A 22556-nucleotide genomic window follows, 5' to 3' on the forward strand; every position below is an offset into this window, starting at 1 on the left:
TCTATACCATGTCCTAAGTGAATATCCTTTTAAAATAAAGCAAGTCCCCAAATGCCATTTTATAGGTTGATTTAATCAAGTATCATTAAGATTTTCCGCTATAGACTTCCATTTAATAAGAGTTCCCCCCTTTTTTCAACACCTTGAGTTTAATGAGATGATTGAAATATTAATAACTTGGTAACTGCTCTACAACACTCAAGTCTGAACCTGCCACAGCATCGCTAGTCTAAGTATATGCTGGGAAAATGCCAATGAGCTGCTAAAGAGCCAAAAAAAAAGGTCACGGAGCATTTTATTTTGCAGTTACTACATAAACAGAGGTTATTTTTAAATTGCTCATCAAGAAGCAATGGTTCTCAAAAACAATGCCTTAAGTATTTCCAAATCCTTACAGGAGCCATCCTCCTCTTACAACAAACACATCTCAAAATACTTCACAAAGGAGGCCTCTGTCACTTCCCTCCCTTTGCAGACAAAAACCCCCACTGCATCATGGAGATGACTTGCTCAAGGCCACCCAAACATGCCAGTGCCAGAGCAGGGTACAGAGCCTAGATTTCCTAGCTCCAAATCAGCTCCTCAGCTGGCTCTGGTAGCAAGTCTTAAGCACTTACTGGCATGCACTAAAAACATGTGTTTTGCCTTTAAAAGAGAATGGATTTTACAGACAAAACACCTGGGTGGGGGAGAAATGGAGAAACCACTTAGAGAAGTTCGCAGTTGCATAGATATCTTTCTTCTTCTTGCTCCAATTTTCCATACTGCCTTTTTCATTTGTTAAACCCCCATCCCCTCAAAAAAAACCAAAAAAACAAAATCCAAAGCAGAACAGGAACATTCCAACAACCCTTTAGGAAGGGAAATTACAGGTTTCTACTACCACAGATTCAAGCAAAAACCATCACACGTTTCATGTTTTCTATGTACTGTTGAATCTACCATCAGAACACACCACAGTGCTGGAAACATTAGGACCTTGCTTGTGTATCTTACCACAATCAATATCAGCAAGAAAAGCCTCTAATCCCATCCTATGTTTTAAAAAGAGCTTCAGATATTATGACATGTTTTAAAAAAGCCTCACACATCTGAAGCCGGATAAACACACTTTACAAATGGATACAATTGTGTGAGAACAGGTGTCCTGGGGCATGTGAAGACTGGCTTCTTAAGTCTGCAAAAAGCTTGACTGTACCTGTCAACAGGAGCCTGTATTGGGGAATTCTCTGAACTGGCTTGAGCAGATAGTGCTTGAGGGCCAGACTAGCACAGCGGGGGCTCATCTGAAAGAAACACCCAAAATAAATAACAATTCCACAGCAGTCAAAAGCTCCAGCAAAAGAAAACATGCCTACAAACAACTACTGATTATACTCGATAAGCTTTTTATCTTTGAAAAGTGCTACGGCCAAGGTGTTAAGTACTGAAGACTGCATGCAAAATTACCCATGTGTGAAAGACGCTAGTAAGCACTCGTATTCCTTAGATTCAAAACAGGTGCTTTAACTTAGGAGGAAGAGAGGTGAAGTTTCTCAGAAATAAAGGAAACAGGATAGCAAGGGCAACATGCTCCTTTGTGATCGCTGTGAGCGTCCATTAGGCAAAAAGGCAGAGAAGACAGGAGTGCTCACTGCAGAAATTTTTATTAATCCACACCTCTAAAGACAACACAGAATTAAAAGATCCATGCTTCAAAGATGCTAATTATCTTGAGTTTGCATCCAAAATAATCTGAATCTGAAACACTGAGTCCTTCAAAAGGCCTCATCTTCTTCCTGTCTTAAGCCAAGACTGCAGAAAAAAACCCCATCACCAAAACACAAACAAAATAGGGACAGTTTCTAAAGCTCACTGGAGGATCACAACTGCTAAAAAGTCACAAAATAGTAACTTAAGATATAAGGATATACCTTATAAAAGAATACAATACCTCGAAGTCTTTGACTACTGATGCAAATCCTGCATTCTTCTTACATTGTTCATCTAATAATGCAACATTTTTATCAAATTCTTTGATGTAAGTTGAATACATCTTTAGGTAGGGACCCTTTTTAACAAATATATCAGCAATTCTTTGATGCTCAAGCCTAGAAACAACAACAAAAAAAGATGCAATTAGACCTAAAAATAGCATACATCTTAACCCTGCAGCAAAACATCTCTCTTTTTCAGAGTAAGATGAGTTACGTTTATGTTCTGAACAAAAAGCTTACAGCAGATAGGCACCCGTCTGTCGCTATTCTGAAAAACCTTATTAGGCACATGTCAACACACTAGTTTTAGATGACAACCACTTAATATACAGTCTTTTAAAACTGGTTTTGAACTGTTTGAACACTTTAGTTCAAGGTGAGGAAAGTCTCTAGCCATTGCAGTGACTCTGTCAGTAGGTTTTGTATAGCTCCACTCACCAGTGGTAACTGAGAATGATCTTCAAGGGGATTGTAGCTGTCAATCAGTGCTGTGTCTGATCAGTAGATCTAAACTACCTCTAAAATGCAAAACAGTCTTCAAAACGGCCTCTTTTTTCCCTAATGAAATCAGTGCACTTATCATGCTCATTGAGAGACCGGAACTTTCAATTAAAAATAAAATTTCAAATAAAAACTGTTTGCTACAAAAACGTATTGGCATGCCTTCTGGACCTTTTGGGATGCATCTAAATGGCACAAAAGCACATCTAAATGAAAAATAATCTCCTATACTTTCAAAGTAAATTCTGACATTTAGGAAGGTACAGGAAACATAAACAAGACTCAAACCATGATCACATGAAGTCACAAAAGCCCCCCAGAAAAATTTCAACATCAAAGGAGTGGAATCCATTTATTGATAGTCACCAGTGAGTTAATCGCTCTTCCAGTTCCCTCAGGAGGTCCCGATTGAGTTCGTAGAGCTGAGGTAGGTAGTAGAGGATCTGATTCAGGATTCTGTCCTCAATCACTGGCTTTCCAAGTTGCCTAGAGGCATGTGCCACAGCATCCCGGAAATCCTGCCAGAGTACAAAGAGGACAGAAACCCCCCTTGCCATGAGTGACCAGCCTTCAAAGCACCAACACAGAGAGTGCAACAACAGAGTTCTCATCGCAGACATTCCAGGCACTGCTCCCTATTACCAAAGGCAAGGCAGATACCATCTGGGTTATGTTTTTCTGCAGCTTCCATTTACTCCCCTGGGACCGCCTTAATCCTTTTGGTTTGACACTAGAGCTTTGCTTTCTTGGTCCTGTATGCATAATATAGAAGTGATTCATTATTTTTACAACATGTCCTTAAGAAACGTGTTAGTATTACTTATGAGGAAACTAAGGCAGGCTAAACAACAGTATTTTAGCCTAGCCTAAAATCAGCTAATATAATCATAGTACCTTACTTAAAAACCATCCTAGCGTTCATAACTCATTTACAAATGGCATTTTGGAGGGCAAAAAGTAGGGCCAAAAAAATTGCTATATGTAGCAGCTCTTCTATATACAGGAAAATTAAAATTTAACAAAAAGATACTGTAACAACATGGGAATCACAAGATTTTAAATGTTGGCAATGATCAAAGTCAACACTGACAGGTACCATTGAAACATTTACAGGGGAGGAGGAGCACCCTACTCACTCTTGAAGGATCTTACAGCATTTTTATGCTATAATCAGCTCCAAACAGGTTAGAGCTGAGGTTCATTGGTCCTCATTACACTATTCAAAGTTAAAATCTCAATCCCATACAAATCAGCATGGTCAAGATTGAAACTCACTATCCCTTATATAGGATACTTTCCCTATTCACAAGCAAATAAATCTTTCAAAAAGTTTAGCAATCTAGCATTTCACTTGAAAAATAACACTGTCTTAACTGACAAAAAAGAAAATATAAATTATGTAGTATTACGTATTACCGTATCTCACTTAAATCTGGGCAAAAAGAGAATTAATCCAAAACAGCATTTTTGGAGTTTGTGGTTAATGAAACCTACTATCACATGCATGATCTGTAGGTATCTTGAAAAAAGTGACCAACAAAATGGTCTAAGTATAGTAATAAGCTATCTTTTAAATATGCATGGTATCCAGGCCTGTCTTTGGAAACCTGTAGGGTCCTCAGGTTGAGGAAAAAAAAAAAAAATTAATCTCCCCTTTTCGCCCCTCCCCAGGTCCACTACTACAGTTCTTATTAGCTATCCCCTCAGTCCAGCATCTGGCACTATTTAGGGTCTCTCAAACTGAAGCCTCAACTTTTCCCTGCTCTCCCTCCTCATTACATCAGCTCTGGGCAACGTGAGCTCCAGACACGCTTTCTTGCTTTGTGACCCTATGGGTCACAAAGGCTGTGACTGGGCAGTTCTGACAAGAAACTGAAACTGAGATATAGGGCACGAGCTGTAATGGGGGAAGGCTGAGAACTAAATGCAAGGGACTTAAAAAACAGATGGCGTTATTCATATGGAAATGTTCTGGTTTACATCCTCTGTGCAGACTAGTGACACATAGGTTAACTACCAGCTGCATCTTATGGGTTTTTCTGACCCTAGGGCATTGCTTAACACTGAAATGATACATGGAATTACAATGGCAAAAGCTCAAATGAGGCATTCTGGAGAGCTTCATGCAAAATGCATCATCATATTATGATAATATTCTTCCCCTGCCCCCAGTTGTATGCACACACAATATACTGTATGTATTTTACCATAGCATGAGACAAGAATTTTGTTTGAATGTCATAAGGCGACCTGCACGACGAAAAGCAAAGCAATTTTGTCTGTACCTTAATCAACAACTCAGGCTCTCCCCTGACCAAACAACAAAAGGAGAGCAGGGAGCCAGGTTTAAGCACCACTAGATAACACAGGAACGTCAGCTGTAGTTAAGACCATTTCTTTAACTTCTAGATACAGCATTCAAAGAGTCTGCAGGGCGTTTTCCAAATACAGATTTGGTTTTTCCACTAGCTTGACCCAAAGTCCACCAGCTTCATCATAGTTTATAGATTATGCCATGAAAGGCTCTGTCATTAAAATAGCCAACCAAAACTTTACTTCATCACCCCCTATGTCCCCTTCCACAACTGAGTAAACTGAGGAAGTGCTACAGAGAGGAAATACAGGGAAGAAAGATAATGTGAACCTTTCAAATTTCAAAAGCCTGCAAAATAACAAGAGCTAAATTTCAATGCTCTTTTAATTTTTTTTTAATTATCTTCACTACTGACTACGCATTTGTCACTGTAATCATATTTAGATTTATTTTTAACCTGGCAGTGGGTGTGAAGTAACTGTCATGCCAAGTTCATCTTGAGATAAACTCAAGAGTTGAATGCAGAGTGCACATGCCTGGGGATCGGGGGTGGGAAAAGAAAAACAAATGTAAAAAGGTGGGAATTACCAGTGTTTACACTTGAAGGTACTGGCCTTCTAGAAAGCAGTTTCATATCCAAAAGGACAAAAACACAGATCAGGTCTGTTTTAATTACCAGATATAAAATATGCTAATTTACAAAATACACCCTGAAATTTCACCCCAAGGGGTGGAAAGTACTCAGATGATAACTTTTAATGCAAGTAAGTAAATGACTTAGAAATTAGAAACCGCAGTAAAAGCAATTTAAAGTACCAGGACCTAGATCCTTCTAAACCTTAATCAGTTCACTGCTAAATAAAATCAGAATTGCTCTTACAAATAATATATACATTGCTCTGATGTCTATATATGCTTGCATGACATGATTTATATTACAAACATATTTAGCACATTGTCCTATATAAAGCTGCTGAGGAGCACTGCTTTCATTAGCCTGTTCAAAGGCAATCACCTAAGTTGTCCTAGAAATTATTCTGTTTGAAGCAATGCAGCAATCCATTACAAGTGAATTTTAAAGACAGACTTTCTAATTAAAAATGGGTCTTTCAAATACTGAAATCTTACTCATCAAAAAAAACCCTAAAAAACAAAGAAACAAAAACCAAACAAACCCTGCCTCACTTTGGAATTAATGTGCTTATTTCACTGAAAAACATTTGCAACTCCAGACATAGTTCATATGTTGCATGACAAAACCCAAAATATTATGCTAGTTATATTGAATCATCCCAGCTTCTTACCAGGATTTTTTTATTCCTTTCAGCAGTGGGGCAGCTATTTACATTTTTTTAAATGCTTGTTTACAGTTTCTAGTATTGCATTATATTCTGGTCCAATAATAATCTTCTGATACCACTTTTTACTGATTAGGTAATTGTTTTCACACAGCTACTTCAAGAGGACAGCACACATTGCCATCCCTGGAAAGAACGTTCTTTCCAAACCAGAAACAGTTTCACTTTATGCTAAACTGAGACAGCCTCCTCCCACTGGATACTTCTCCACACGAAAATCTAGTCTAGGCATAATAAAGGCTTCTGAGTACACACTGTTGCTGAACTACTGCCTGATAAAACACTTCCAACTTAAAAATGTGTAGGAAATTCGATTTATCCTGTGGGTATACGCTCCCCTTATAGCTGAGGAGTTTTTAAACAATATTTGAGGAGGTTGCCATCATTACTGGTTTTGTTTTCTCACACCACTCCTTCATTGCAACTTCCTTAAATAAGCAAAAAGGCTGTGATATCTGAAATAATTCTGACCCTGTTCTTAATCATCTGCAATCAGCCCATGCACTTCCCCTCTGCAAAGGCCCTGACTCACAATCCCTCAGTTCTTCCCATCAAAGGATTCCCAGCCTGCAGTGATCTGCCAGTGTCAGTCTAAGGAGCAAAGATCAATTTTAGTTGTAAACCAAAAGAGGTACTGAGCAGACTAAAACCTCACTCAGCTGCTGACTGGGTCTAGTGCACCTTCAGGTACCTAATAGTTGAATGAAGATAATTTCAAATGGGTGAAATTAAAACTTCTTGGCAATTTATCAGGAAGAGAAAGTACTACAAAATCTAAACATAGTCACATATTCTATTCCTAAAGCTTTAACCAATATTCATCTTGGATCTGTTCTTCCAGAACATACCATTAGCAAAAAAAAAAAGTAAGTCATAATCCCTTCCACTGAAGAACAACTCCCCCAGATAAATACACCTGCAGATAGCTCAAATATCAGTTGAATTTAAGGAAAAAGTATGTTTGCACTTGGATGCCTCTCAAGAAATACACACACACACAGACATCCTATGGGGAAGGAGGAGGGAAGAGGAGGAAGTTTCACAACAGCCAGGCTGCTAGATGTGACAAACTGTAAACATGACTGCTTAGAAATATGGCTACAGAAGATTTCACAAATAGATTATTTAAAATATAAATAGGCATTCCTACCTAGAGTCAGACTATTAGCCATAAAGTGTTAAGTTAAACTACAGAAACTATAGTTAATCAAGACTATGACTAAGTGTGGATCATGACTTTTTCAAACGTATTTGGAAAGCAGCCAAGCAGTTCCACACCTTTTTTCTCAGGTAATAAAATAATTTATAAGTCTTCAATGAAATAATGTCGTTGATTTTTTTACAATAATCAATGATTTGACTGTGGCATATTCCCAGAATGTTATTTCAGGCAATGGGTAGTAGAACAAGACTTCCTTCTAAATTAAAATTATTTTATTAGTGTTCTTAGTAAGAGGACTGCAGTTGCAACTCATTGTCAAACGTCTCAGAAGTTCTAAAGTACTTCAGAGACCAAAAATTTATCAACATATTCACCTCAGATTGGTTAAATATTGAAAATTTGCAGATGGAGTAAAAGGAGTTGGATATTGAGAGAATCTTTCACAGTCAAACAGTAAGTCAGTTGTAAGCCAGGACCAGAGGTCAGAACTTTGTTCCAAAGGCCATAGCTATTTTATTTTTCATTACATTCTTTTTCCAAGTCTACTATGAATTATTTTTCATAATACTTGGCTACAAAAGGCATCAGTTTATATATATATATAAAACTACATATAGTTTTTATGTACAGAATATGCAATTTTCTTCTGAAAAATGGAAACATTAAACCAGAATTTTTCACTCTTGTCTCTGGAAAGACACACAATAGAAAACGATGCTTGACCTCTTATCTGCCTTCTGCATAAGAGGTTGATCTTGTGGCTGCAGAAATGCTAAGAGGTGCCTGCTGACAAGCTCCTATTTACTTGGTCTCAGAGTCCAAATATGGACAGAACAGAGGTCTAAGTCAGAAGCACAGATTTAAAGGCTCAGGCAAAAGCCCACAGGCCTAAACTTTTCACGCAGCAAAAATTTACACACTAAGCCTTGCAGGGGAAGGAGTAACCTCAAAAAACCAAGTTTCTCTGCTGGACCAGAAGCTTTGCTGCTTATATCACAGCAGCAGGGAGGAAACAGAATCAAAAAGAGTGGAAAAACAAAAAGAGTGGAGGGTTTTGGCAACAGAACAAAATTCAGAACAAAAACGTACCGAAAAAATGACAACCAGTAAGCCAGACAGCTTACCCACAGAGCCAGGATGCTGCTGAGGGGGTCCCCTCACTCATGCAAAGCAAACCATCTCCAAAGAATCCCACAACAAAGTACAAAGGGCAAGCAATCCTGCCTTACTCCTTTTTGCAGGAACACTGGGTGTTTTTTTTGGCACAGGGCAACTCAGAGCAAAGTGATAAGCTTGTTTCTCTGTCGCTTGTGTTTTACACCCAGTTCACAGTTTCTTTTTTCTGCAAGTGTCCTTAGGAAAAAAATAGTACTTCTCCCATATTCTCAACCCTTGTTCACTCTCAGGAGGCAATGCATGAACCATCTCATAAACATGCATGCAGAAGAGCTAGTTTGATTTAAGCTCCTTTGTTTCCAGGAGTTTTTAAAAGCATTTTACTGGAATCTTGCCCTAAAAAAGCACTAACACGGTAACAGAAATACAGAGAACTCAAGATTACATCTAATGTTTGATTACACCTCAAGCAACCCCATTTGCTGAGTCTGTTTGAGACTCCTGATGCTATGTGCAAAGCCAGGTGAATCCTTTATGTCTGTTATGACCAGGTTGTTTAGTATTTACAGAAATCTCACCAAGTGTTTATAATTTTGCAGTGTGTCTTCAATAGAAGTAGTCAGGTGTACTTTTAGTGTTTGATAGGGTCCACACAGGCTGGCACTCTGGTATCTCGGAACAGTTGCTCCACCTAACTTGACTTTGTCAACATAAAAGAAAAAAATGCTAAAAAATTTCAGTGGTACTTGTAATTAGTTTGCAGTCACATTCCTACCTCCTTAACTGCTTTAGATTCCAATTCAAAGGCTTTAAGATGAAGCAAATTAAAAAGTTTTTTCTTACATCAACAGTCCTCTTCCTTGGCACCACGTGATGCATTTAGCTGACTGGTAAAATATACTGAGCATTATTAATTTCAGATCATTGCTAATGGAATTAGTCACTAAATTTCAAGTGGAAAACCACTAACAGATGGCTCAGAAGGTGCAATGGAGCATCCCCTGACAAGCCAAATCTTTACTTTTATGGGCAAAAGAGCCCAGTATGGGGAGAATCTAAGTTCTAATTCAGAAATTTGTCAGAGGTTGCTTGACTGGCAGTTAGTAAGCCAAAGTGGTCAGTGCACATGAAATCAAAAGGATAGTTTAATCTACGTCAAAATATTAACCATAAGAAATATATGATTAAATCAATTGATTTAATAATGTGTATGAAAAACAAACAAATCCTCACGCATACCACACCATGGAAATAAAAAACTGGGTGTCTGCAACCTTTCTTAGCTATGGCAGTTCTTATTTAATGAAGAATGCACACACACAGAGCCTCAAAACCAGTGCCCTCTCTGACAAGGACACTCACCAAGGTTCCTGCTCCAGGCCAACTGACAAGTTAAGGACAAAGTATTTCCTAAACTCCTAGACAAGCATCCTCCCTGTTAAACCAGGCTGAATACATGTTGACTGTTATTGCTAGCCAACAAAAACATTTCTAATAGTTTTTATTTGGCAGCTAGAAACTAGCAGACTTCATGAACAGAGCTGCAAGTTATCCATTAAAGGAAAAGCAAAACAGATCCTACACCATTGCACATCTACACAGTGGGGACAGCTTTAAGTTTTTCCTAGAAACTTCCTAAGCTCTCTACTCTTCCTTTTTTCACGCTGTTCTTCTGCTTGCCTGCATTCTCTTTACCAATAGCCTTTCTTCCAGTACTGCATATGCTACCTAAAAAACTGGCACACTGAAAAGCAAAGGTATCTTTAAAAAATAAGTTAAGTGACTGAAAAATATGATAATTTAAAATTACATAGCTTAACACTTGCCTTAGACAACACTCTTTCTTTTACCAGTGTTTAAGATTGAGTTCTGTATAAGAAACCATGTTGAATATAAATTATATATTTGATCCAACTGACTGAGCCAGCTCTTAAAAACCAACAGAATCAGAAAATTAGTTACTATGAGAAAAGCAAAAGAGGAATCAGCAAAAGATGTAGTGAGTTTTTTTTCCCTGAAAAAAAATTTTTATTACAGGACTGTATACAACTATCTAAGAGCCTCTGCTCCCAGTTTCACAGAACAGGCTTCTCAAGAGACTGAGACAGACCAAGGCATCTGTTTGCAATACAACCACTTCTATTGCCCAAGGAAAAAATGGTTGCACTTACTAGAGTGACAAAACGGTACCAAGACAGATTTCAAACTTGACAGAAAACACACAAAATAGAGTTAGAGAAAGAAAAACTCTTCATTAATTTCCTATTATCATCTTCAACAAGGCATGTTTTACAGATGATTGATCTGCACAAACACAGATGAAATACTTAACCCTTGCTGTGTACAACAATTGCAGGTACTACAATCACAGGTGTTATCAGAAAGCAAATATCTTTCTGATGGAAAGAACTGCAGCCTCAAAAAAATACACTGCCATGCTGATGGATGCATCATTAGAGCTATTAGCTATTAATTGTATTACTTCAAGACTGTGCATTTTAATGTACCATTTCTAAAATAAATTATTCCTGTCTCCCTCCACCATTTAAGGAGTTACTCTAACAAAAAAACTTTATTTTTGTTGCTATGTACATATTTATAAGCCAGTACAAGCTAGCTTATAAATATGATTCTGATTAACATAAATTGATTCAATTTTCAGTATTCAATACCCACACTCAACTGGAAACTGCATAAATTATTAAGGAGATCCAGAAGGAACCACCAAAATATTCATCCATTATGTAAGATGCGAAACTTTAAAGTTCAGCTTAATTAGATTAATTTTTTATATTTTGGATATGTAGATGCAGCAGAAAAAAGGCACAGTCACCACCATAAAGCCTAAACATAAAACTTTAATAGATTACAAAAATAGAGGAAACTGTTTCGGTTTTTTTTTGGAGTACTTACAATGTGTAAGAGCTTTAGCACATCCACAAACCTATCAGAAAAGCAAGAAAAAGCAAACAGTTACATTTTAATTGCCCAATTAAAATAAATTGGATAGTTATTAAGTGTAGCATTGACACTTACACTTTCTCTGAGCTCATGATCTCCTTGGCAATATGGTAAACCTTTGTTTTCTTTCCAGCTGCCTTACCCTGCAAATAAAATTACACGTTACACTACGCACCTGAAACTGTCAAAGATCATTTCCAGCTACTAGTTCCTTAAATTCAACGTAATTATTTGATAGTTACTTCTAAGAAAAACACTTCACACCGCTTTGAAATCTCTTGGCTTTGACACCTTCTGTTTTCTGTGATCTGTGAAAAAATCAATTTAGCTTGTATCTGGAAACAACAATATTAGCTAGGAGCAGTTTTTACAACACTGTCAGCCTTTTCTTTTAATTTTTACAGGAAGCACTGAAGCCCATAATGAAGGAACAATTACTGGTTTAGCAAAAGTACTGAAGTACAGGTAGTGTTTCTATCTTATTTGATTCTTTTTTCCTGATTAATGTGGCAACAGTAATATTTGCAGTGAAATCAGATATGTTTCAGGAACATATTAAAGGACATATATATTTTCTTTACTGAAAAACAAGACAACAGGAGAAAAAAGAAAAAAAAAATCACATTGAAGAGAAAATCCAGTTTCTGACAATCTACTAATGGTGTTGCTGGAATATGTAGCAACTGTACTCCAAAGATGCAGATATGGGAGCCTTGTCATCCGCCTGAAACACTGTGGAGATGATTTTGGGTTTCACATGCACATTTGGTACCAATGGCACTGTCAAACAGAGGAAATAGGTATAACAAAGCAAATGGGGCAGGCATCAGGATGCAAGTGTGTTTGCTACACAGTGTAACTTCCATGTACAATCTCCCTCTGATGGAACACCTTTTCCCAAAACAGCTCTCATGATTTGCCATATGCTTCTCTGCTGCCAGCTGTCACCACATCTACTGCATATTCAGGCTTTCATTTTAATGTGCTGCAAAGAAAAGAGGATGACGAGCCCTGTAATGGCACAGGATATACAACTCAAGTGAGATGAAGTCCTGGAAAGTCTGCATTGAGTATGGTAGTATAATATGGGCACTAAACAGTTTATCTAGAAAAATCAGGTATCAATGGCATTTTATCCACAAAACTTTGGTTCTTAAGCACTAATGTTGCAAGATTTCTCTGAAGACTTATTTCTTCTCAAAACCTATAAGTTAGTCTCGAGTGCTAGAAAATAAACCATGGAACAGGTAATACTCATAGGTTGGTTTTAACAATATTGTTGTATTCAAAATAAAAAATAAATCTAAATTAATTTTTTATTGGAATTCAAATGAATGAGCCTAATTACTGAATTAAAATTAATTTCAAAAATAAATAATTTTGTGTAACACCACATATGTGCAAAGTTATTTATTTTATATACTATACAGATAGACATCTGCACATAGATCTGGGATTCTACTTATGAAATTAAATTTGTTTCCAAAGAACACTGAGATCTATCTAGTGCTGGTCAATTGCATTCAGGCGAGATTGTAACACCTCTTCTCAGGCCTCTGTGCCTATTTAGAAAGCACAGCTGACACGCTCCCTGCAAGACTGAATTCACAAGTCAATTATGCAGAGCAAGGTATCTGACATCACTGTAGATGTGTCAGTTGCAAATGAGATCAAAATTAGTATTTTAAGAACAAGATGCTACCTCTAAACAATTATAAAATGAAATACCACAGTCTGTTTCTAACTCCATTTGAAAGACTTTTCACATACCAGCTGGTGCTGAAAGGGCCACTTTGCATTTACTCAGACAAAGATACTCTGGCTCTGAGACTGGCTAAAGGGAGAACCAAAAGGATACAAATAAGGCTCTCCGGCACAACACTGGAAAAAAGCCCTGTAAGTCCCCTAATAGATATAAAGCATCAAAGCAGCCAGATGCTTGTGGTAAGGAAAAATAAAACAAGCCCAGCTGATGACCGATGCAGAGACTGCTTCATTCTCCTCTGCAGCTGCTCTCGCTGTGAGGAAGTTGGTTGTTAATTCCCAGCTGCCAGCCGCACGTGCCGCAGGCAGCTGAAGCAAGTGACAGCAGATGCCTCACAGCAAGTGCTGAATTACTCCATAAAAACCTGCCTGAGAACCCTCCTAATGGGGACACTTTCCTGTAAAACTCCGTTGTGAAAGGTTGAGGGCATTTCTAAAGGCACACAAGGTAAATTAGCTTCTATACAGGTAAAGTCTTGTTTAGTTTCACAGGGACAAGCTTTTCTCTTGACTCTTTCCCAATTTAGTCCTCTCATTTGGTTCAACATCATTCAGACCCAACACGCCAAGTCTTCTCTTCCATCACTAAAATGTTTCATAGGCTTTTTCTGTTTATCTTGTTGGAGCTTTGTTTTTGTTTTGTTTTTTAATAATTTTTAAAGAAAGGAAGCAGATATAACTACTATCAAAGGAAACAGCTGCTGGGACTGGTGCTGAGGAAAGGCACTAGTCTACAGGCAGGCTGGTTTCAGGGTGTCCAGGACAGAGAAGTCAGAACATGGGTACCCCCAAAAGGAGGGACAGGACCCTCATAACTTCATTTCATTCAGAGTAGTTAACACTGTCTTCCTGCCCCTCATTTGAAGAGAATATAAGATTAAAATAAGGAAAATCACTCCAAGCTGGCACTCACAGAAGGTAACAGGTCAGACCTCAAGAGGTGGTTTACATTTGAAAATAGGTTACAACTAATGAAATACTGCAAGAGTGAGTAATAGCTTCAGATGATAAAGATAAAAAGATACCTGTTTATCTTCTTGAGCATCGGTCTCCCCTTTGCTGGAATCAGAATTTGTGTCATCATCTTCGTCAGAACTGTTCATGATATCTTCTTCATCCGACTGAAGATCTCCCATTACCACGTTGGGATGATCATGGTGTTCTTCTAAGGACCTAATATTAAAATATATACATCATACTTCATTTCATTTTACTTTCTGTTTCACCCCACAAAAAATTATCTACTTGGTATCAGAGACCCTGAAAACAGTAGTGGGTAGTCTGAAGATTACAACAGTTGGAGGCTTTTCCACAGTGGATTCATCACTGCAACATTTTATTTACACTGGTATTGATACAATGCTCATTAACAGCAAGCAAACGTCACAGTACCTTTGGAGTACTTACATTATTCATGTCCATCAGAGTTTGCCTAACAACAAAGTCTGCTAAATCTATTCCTTTATTGCTATGTGCATGTATAGGGCATTTGTACTGTGTTCCAGGACAAAGAAAGATCATAGCCATTTTGCTATCCTATATCTCACAGCAGCAGATCTTCTTCTAGATATGGTACTCACACTGGAGCTTTCTGTGTGAGATTCTAGATGCATGTATACAGGCCTGTTTCTCAATGCATATGCTGAACAACTGCATCAGTGACAGCAATATCATAATTTGGTCCAACAATTCTTCTTAAAAGCATGAAAGCAGCATCTTTTGTGATTAAGAACACCCATCCCCCAGAAACAGATACCTTTTGGATAACTGTCAAAACTATAAAACATAACCTGTTCTGCTGCTGTACAATCATTATAGAGGTCTCTTTTTATTAGCTTCAGCCATATTTGCAATACAGTAATTGCATGAGACAGGCACACAATCTCCTTCCTCTAACTAGACTTGACAACCTCAGCAGAGATTTAAGAAAGGCAATTTTAGAAGAAAATAAAAAAGGGGGTAGGGAAAGATACCAGGAAAACAGACTAGAGGAAAGAGCCTTACGTTTTTGGAAGGTTACATGGAAACACAGCAAATCTCTGGGCTCATACTTTTAATCCTTAAAAAAAATCTAACAATTTCCAATTACACTAAAGCTATCTAAAAATCACAATCTGTGTTCAAGGTCTGCAAAAACATGCTGAGATGTCACAGATTTACTCTGACATGAGCCAAAACTGCTTAGGTATACTGCAAAACAAAAAGCAAATCTAGGAACCCTTGTCCACGGGCTGCTGCAACCAGCAGAGATCTCACTGGGCTGACCAACACCTAATTTTGCACAGCCAACAAGTACCAGGGCTACACACTTCTCCATATACCTGGCCCTCTGCCTCCCGAGACAACACATAGTTACAACTGTTTTTACCCTTGCTTTGAATCAGAGGAAAGCAGGGATGGAGAATAACTATTCAGATTTGCATCCTCTATCTGTGATAGCTACCAGAAAGAAAACCTGTCACCATGGATCCCATGGGAGGTGTCTTCTAGCAATCTGAAAAGCAGAAGTATTCCTCAGGGCTCGGGTTCAGCACTGGGACCTGTGCTGTTAAACCAGTTTGTCAGCGATATGGACAGTGGGACTGAGGGCATCCTTAGCAAGAGTGCCCAGCAGATCAAGGAAGGGGATTCTGCTACGCAAAGTGTTTATTACTCAATACTCAAGATAGAGATAAAAACAAACAAACCAAAACAGAAATGCTTATCACAAATAGGAATATATTTGGAGATACAGATTAGCTGTGGACAGACCTTTGCCAGCCATGAAGACACAGAGAAGATTAAAATAACTTGGCTCTATTACGACAACACAGGAAGGACTTGGGAAACTCCCAAGCAGTTACTGTCTCCCAGAACCGAATGGGGGCAGGGAGGAAGGCGACTGTAAGGTCATCACCAAGTTCAACAAGGCCCTGAGCCAAGACTGCAGCACTCTGGGTGCAGAGGGACACCCCTTTATTTGGGTTTGGAAATTATCAGCTTCATGCAGGAAGACAGCAGCCACCAAGAGAGATGAGTGCTGATGACAACAACAGCATATGGTATATGCCAGGGACATTTCCCATAGAGTCTCCAAGAGTTCCAAGAAGGCAAAAAAGCAGCTTTTTATTGGAGCTTTCCCTGGCATCATGCTAGCAGGAAATTAAGACTTCTGCAGTTATTCATTAACTTCAGCAATTCAGAAAACTCCTTGTCTAGTTTATACAGTCACAGTCAGCTGAGATGATTTATTTTAGCATATGCCATCTCATATTCTTTGATTATGACAAACATCTTTATAACATCAGTAGCATGACATAAGGTAGATATATGCCCAGCTTTAGTCAAAAACCTGCAACAGAAATTGCTGCTGTTCCTTCCTTTACTAAATTACTCAGCTTTACTATCCACATCTGTCACTGAATCTGTCTCTGATCACGAGTATTTTTTCTCCACTGCAAAATATATTAAGTGCCTTATCTCTGACCACACTGGAATACACCTTTTAGTCTATTATTCATTAATGTATATTTGTTAATAGATATTTTATTGGCCTATTTCCTAGCTTTAATACAGGAAAATATATTTCCTAGATGTTTTAATTTTCTTTAACTGAGATTCCTTCTCATCAAGAAAACATTGTTTTCACACCTGTGACATCACTGTTCTTTTGCCTCAGCATATTCTAGTGGATGCCCACTCCCAGACTTTGTTGCCTTTTTCCATTTAAACTTTTGAGGGCAGCTGAGCCAAAACTTAGAAGTTGTAGAAAATCTAGCTCTTTGGAAGTCAGAAACAAGAATACTTCCAGGTGAAGCTGCGTTTTACTTGCACGAACATAATCTCCTCACCACTGAAGGATGAAGAACAAACCATCCGGCTTGTGTTGCGTGAAGTATTTTCTAAACACAAGATTAATCAGCTTATCTAATAGAAAGTTCCAGTAAAAAACTACTTAAAAATTTTAATAATTAACTAGTGATAATTTAGGATGTGTAGTAAGTGTCCACAAATGACAGCCACTGTATAAGTTTTTTTACTTCATATAAATCACAATATTTAAGCAGTAAGCTGCTTTTCTGGCCTTTATGGTGCTTATGCAGCTACTATTCAGATAAAGGAAGCTATGGCAGCTGAGAGAACCATGTATAAAATTTTACATACAGTATCTACTCCACTTTTGTCCTGTATTTGCTCGGTTCATAGCCCTCTGGTTTTTCCACATGATACATCTTGTTGAAGGCTTTTTTAGTGGTATTTTTAATACTTTTTCCCTTATTTTCTTTGCTTTTTAAAGAAAAAAAAAATACATGGATGATTACACGATTAATGATCAAGAGTCAGTTCACACTCAGCCATTTTCCAGAATCAAACAAGCCATCAGTTCAGGGATAGGATACAATACTGGAGGGGTGATACCTTCTGGCAGTATCTGCAGTTGTGTCCCCCATAGAAAATGGAGACAATTACTGCATTCATTTGTGTTTATCTGCCACGTGCCAAAGAACACACAATTCTCCTCATCCATTACACCTTAACCTTTCATGGGCAGCTTTACTGGCGAAACAGAAAGCAGATTTGTATTTACCAATTACTCTTTTCTGTACTTTTACCTCTGAAGTCATCTATAACCTAAGTGTATGTATGACTCTCTTAAAATTATCTCTGGATAAAGTGAAATCCCTTGTACTTTAACTGCCTTTGGCAATAGTAGCAAATCTTTAAATAAATAGAGTCTTTTCTAACACATATTAAGCCACCTTTTCCAAAATACCACAAGTATGCAATAAGGCTTATTTTAAGTGGCTCTTCTGATAGAGACAGTCCACAGTATCCCCAAAATACCTATCTTGTTCCCTCTTCATCACGATTCTTTGTCCTACCCACAGCAATACCAATAGAAACTTCTGCATTATCAGTCATGTGAAACACCAGCCCTGCCAACTCACTGTGCTATGCACTGAGTAAGAACATCTTGCTGTATCTCGTGAGCAAGTTATCTAAATATAGACGTGGGGCTTTTTTATTTCACACATAAAATGAAGGAATCATTAGTTAGCCTTGGAATGAATGGCTTATGGGATGATGCATATATGTTGTGCTGTATTTTCCTATTGTAATAGTAAAGTACTAAGGAAATAAAACATACTGTCCTAGCAAGACATACAGCAAGATAAACTGTCAAAACTTAAAAACTGCCATCAGACTATTACCACTGGGAATCAGCACAAAAACCACTTACTGTATTCAAGAGATGATGAAGACTAGTTCAGACAGTTTGTCTTACTATAGAACCTTCAAATACACCTGTGGCTTTATTTTCAGACACTGTTGATTTGGACCCTGCATAGGGCACTATAGCCTGAAGTCACAATTAACATTTCAGTCTCAGTTTCCAGCTCCTTTAGAAGGCAAATAGTATTTTAAGGTTAACTGAGATCATTCAGAAAGATTCTCTGCCATGGAATGCTCCAACATGAAGTATTTTATAGTATATTGGAATGACTTTAAGCATTAGCATCACCATAACTACTAAAAAGCAAGTTTCCACAGCTCCAAAGTATTTGCTCAAATAGATTAATTCACACTACCACTTTACACACATTTCCTTGTGATCTTCATTATTTTTAGATCTTTTTCCTACTTTCAGTAAGTAATAAAATTATGTAGGAATGCTGAATGAACAGAGCCTTGCACACAATACTCTGCTAAACTCATTTCTCAACCTTTTGTTGTTTTAAAAGGAGTCTCTGGTATATTCTGCTTTATCCTTCTGTCTCTTCCTCCAGTATTTTATTGCATGGCTTTTGTGGGTGTTTACGTTTGTTTATTTTTAAAGCAAGCTTTCAACATGCAGGCAAAATTACACAAATTGAAGTTCCTACTCAACTAAAAAATATACACCAGAACTTCAGAGATCAACTAAACATGCCTTATTATAATATTTAATCTCAAATCATTTTTGTATCATTACAGCATTTCACAGTCTTTTCTCAGTTGCTTGCACCTCATTTTTCTCCAGAGAGCAAGCAACTATTATTAGTGATTATCCATTTTCAGTTTTTAACATCACCATTCCCTGCAACCAATTTTAGTAATTAAGGCATATTCAGCTGCTGGTTTTTTAAGACCTAAAAGCACACTGGTTCTCTGTGAAGGCAATAGCTGATAACACTGTTATTTTTTTCGTAGCTCCTCATATTCCTAATAGTCATAAGCATGCCTCACTAACTGATTCCTTCCATGAACATGAGTTGTACACTTCTGGGAAAATGCACCAGTAAAAGACCTAAAGAAACTAAATATTCTATGGAATCTTTTCTGTTCAGTCCTGTCCAAATTCAGAATCTCATTCTAGGAAGGACTGTAAATAAAGAATTCAAATTAATATCCCAAAACAATTAAGGAAGTAATTCCCTGATCTGGGTGCTCAAACAACAGTAGATGCTCCTGGAAAGTCAAAGCAAAAGTGAAATTAATGCTTGGTTATATAATCCTTTTGTTTAGAAAACTTCTTCTGCTTTTACTTAATGCTTCTTTTTAAAGACAGTCCAGTGTCTTTATTATTTAATTACTGCAGGATTTTGGAAAAACAAAATCAGTTCTAGAAAGCAAGCATACTTGGCAAAGCACTAAGATAATAAAGGATGCCAACCAAGATAATGAGTGAGCTCCTATGGAAGGTTTAAGAAAATATATGAGATAACTGATCAGCAAGATTAGTAAAGGCATCAATTACTCCACTTTCTGGATGAGCTACATTTTGCTGTAATACCTCCCATCCACAACCAGCCTGAAGAAGTCAACACCAGCACATTTCTTTTCGCAAACCAGTCTAGAAAGCATAAAGATGAATTTCATATCACTCTAGATGCAGCTGGACCTTCATATTCACCTCTCATTTGAACTTCATATTCTCTGAGCAATAGTGGCTGTTTACCATTAGAGCTAAAAATATCCCATCCCTTGTTGTTGTCTTCACGTCCCCCTGCTTTTCATTTCTCCTTCAGGCACACTGGACCATGAAGCAGCAAATGAAGATGAAATACGACCCAGGCCAGAGGGATTACTTCTCTGAATTACTTCTACAGCATCAGTCACCTCTCTGGTTTAATGACACTCACAGATAAAGCTGAAGCTGAGATCACATCTCTCTTCTCTAGGTGTAGTGGACAGTGTGAGAAAGGCCGGTGGATTCTGCTGCGTCTCTCACAGTACTGATGTGGCTGCCAGCACTAGAGATTGGTTGCCTTATTGCAGCCAAGCTGCTTGGGCTTCAACTTGTCTGCCAAAAATGGTGCTTTTTCACAGCAAGAGAGCAAGATAGGAAGGTGCCCTCTCAAATATGGTTTTACACAATAACACTAACATTATGCCACTTGTTCTTCTGCAGTAAGAAGTTAATTATATTCATAAGTTCTTATTACCTAGAGAACATGCCTGTGAGATTCATTAATTCCTTCTGCGAGCGATCCTTCCACAAGTGGCATGGCAAGGAATAAAACAGACCTCTACAATGGTCTTGAAAATAAAAAGCACCACAAAACAAGGAGCAAGCAAACTAAGCCAATGAATCCATGACTATTTGCATTGCTTAGGAACTGTTGTGCTATATTCTGTCCAGGCTGGTTCAAGACTTTTAGGATTTAATTACAAATATAAACATTCCTCAAAGTATCACAGCTAGAAAACAGAAATGACTAGCATCCAGCTGAGCAACTACAATTGAAAATATTTTGTGCACTCCAGGTTCCTTTTTCAAATTTCAAATTTAAGACTTCAAGAATTGAAACAGAATTATTTTAAACAATATCATATGTACTGTATGCACTCATTAGTGTCTACTTTTTTTTTCAGAAAGCCTGGATCCTTGATGACATAAATACACTATCAAAAGAAAAGCTCAATACAATCTATTTTAAATGGATTTTCATTCAGAGCTGCTTCCACTTTGAAAGCTGTCTGCTGCCTCCTGGGCAATGGGCTAGCTGCTGAGAGAGGCCATGTGGGAATGCCAGGAGTTTGCTCTTGCCAGGAGAAACACCAAGAACTACCTTCTTTGTCCCAGTCCTTACCTCTGACACTCACTGGTTGCACCTGGGACTTCTGGGCAAGGAGAGTATCACCAACACTGCAAGAACTGCCACCACATTTAGCCTGCTAGATCATGCCACTGGCAGCTCCTTCTGTACTTGGCTGAGCACGTTGCAAACTTCTGCACCTGATTTGCTTGAACCAAGCTATCCCAGCATTTGCAGCCAGCATCATTCAGTTTAGCATTTGTTATCCTTAGGTTAAGACAGCACATTCTACTTTCCTCAATGAGATGGAAGAAAAATACAGCTGACTCACATTCTAAGCCAAAAAACCCAAAAAACCCCAAAAAACTAGAAACAAAAGTGCATTTATCATGTGTGCTTCATAATAAAAAAAAAAGTACAAAATTTATTAAGTGATCCATTCTGCCAGTCACCCTACTTCAGGCACACTATGATCAATACAGTCATGCCCATATTTCCATGGCACAATTTTAAAAAGCACAGTTTAAAAAAAGGTGCAAACAGATCTCAAATTATCTCCTTATTTAGCTGTGATTTGCAAATACGAGCTGCTGAGGCCAGAGGCACCCAAGGATGGCTCACTCACCACAAGCAGCCTCCCATGCTCATGGAAGTCAACTTCAGTGAGACCGTTTGTTGACAATTCCTCAACTCCTTGAAAAGTTCAACATAAACACACATGCATGCTTCAGATGTTTCTACACTCACCACAGCACAGCTACATTTAAAAAGAAAAGGACAAGAAAGAGAGGTCTTAGTCTAAAAGTCTGTGAGAAAACTGGTGCCCAGAGTGGGACAGCTCAGCTCCTGCACAGGGTGGCATGGCTGACATTGTGACAAGCAGGAAAGAAGCACAGATTGACAAACAATCAGGAATACTAACCAAGATAACAAATGAATTTCTATGGAACGTTTAAGAAAATATACAATGACATAACTGATCAGCAAGATTAGTAAAGGCATCAATTACTCCACTTTTTGGATGAATTATATTTTGCTGCAAGACCTTCCCTCCACAATGAGCCTGAAGAAGTCAACACCAGCACATTTCCTTTCACAAGCCAGTCTAGAAAGCATAAAGATTAATTTCATATCACTCTAGATGCACCTAACCCACCATAAATTCAGAACTATCACGTGAACTTCAGATCTTCTGAACAATGGTCACTGTCTACCATTAGAGCTAACAAGTCCCCCCACCTTCATTGCCATCTTCGTGTCCCCCTGCTTTTCCATTCTTCTTTGGGCATATTGGACCAAAAAGCAAAAAATGAGAGTGAAATGCAGCCTAGGCCAGAATTCTTACTTATCTCATCCATCCAAGCAAAGGTGCCAAAAGGAGATGATGCCAATGTAGTAGAATAT

General features: G+C 38.0%; 1 protein-coding gene across 1 annotated transcript in view; it reads right to left on the reverse strand.

Moving 5' to 3' along the window:
- The window catches only part of FGD6 (FYVE, RhoGEF and PH domain containing 6), a 73194-nt gene that overhangs the window by 29054 nt on the left and 21584 nt on the right, over positions 1-22556 (reverse strand). The window contains exons 3-8 of the mRNA XM_088165073.1: positions 14178-14325; positions 11464-11531; positions 11341-11371; positions 2844-2995; positions 1934-2090; positions 1199-1286 (exon numbers count right to left, since the gene is read on the reverse strand). Of these exons, the coding sequence (XP_088021199.1) occupies positions 1199-1286; positions 1934-2090; positions 2844-2995; positions 11341-11371; positions 11464-11531; positions 14178-14325 (644 nt within the window). The remainder of the gene's footprint in view (positions 1-1198; positions 1287-1933; positions 2091-2843; positions 2996-11340; positions 11372-11463; positions 11532-14177; positions 14326-22556) is intronic.

Source organism: Sturnus vulgaris, chromosome 5, assembly GCF_052056855.1.
Source record: "Sturnus vulgaris isolate bStuVul1 chromosome 5, bStuVul1.hap1, whole genome shotgun sequence".
NCBI lineage: Eukaryota > Metazoa > Chordata > Aves > Passeriformes > Sturnidae > Sturnus > Sturnus vulgaris.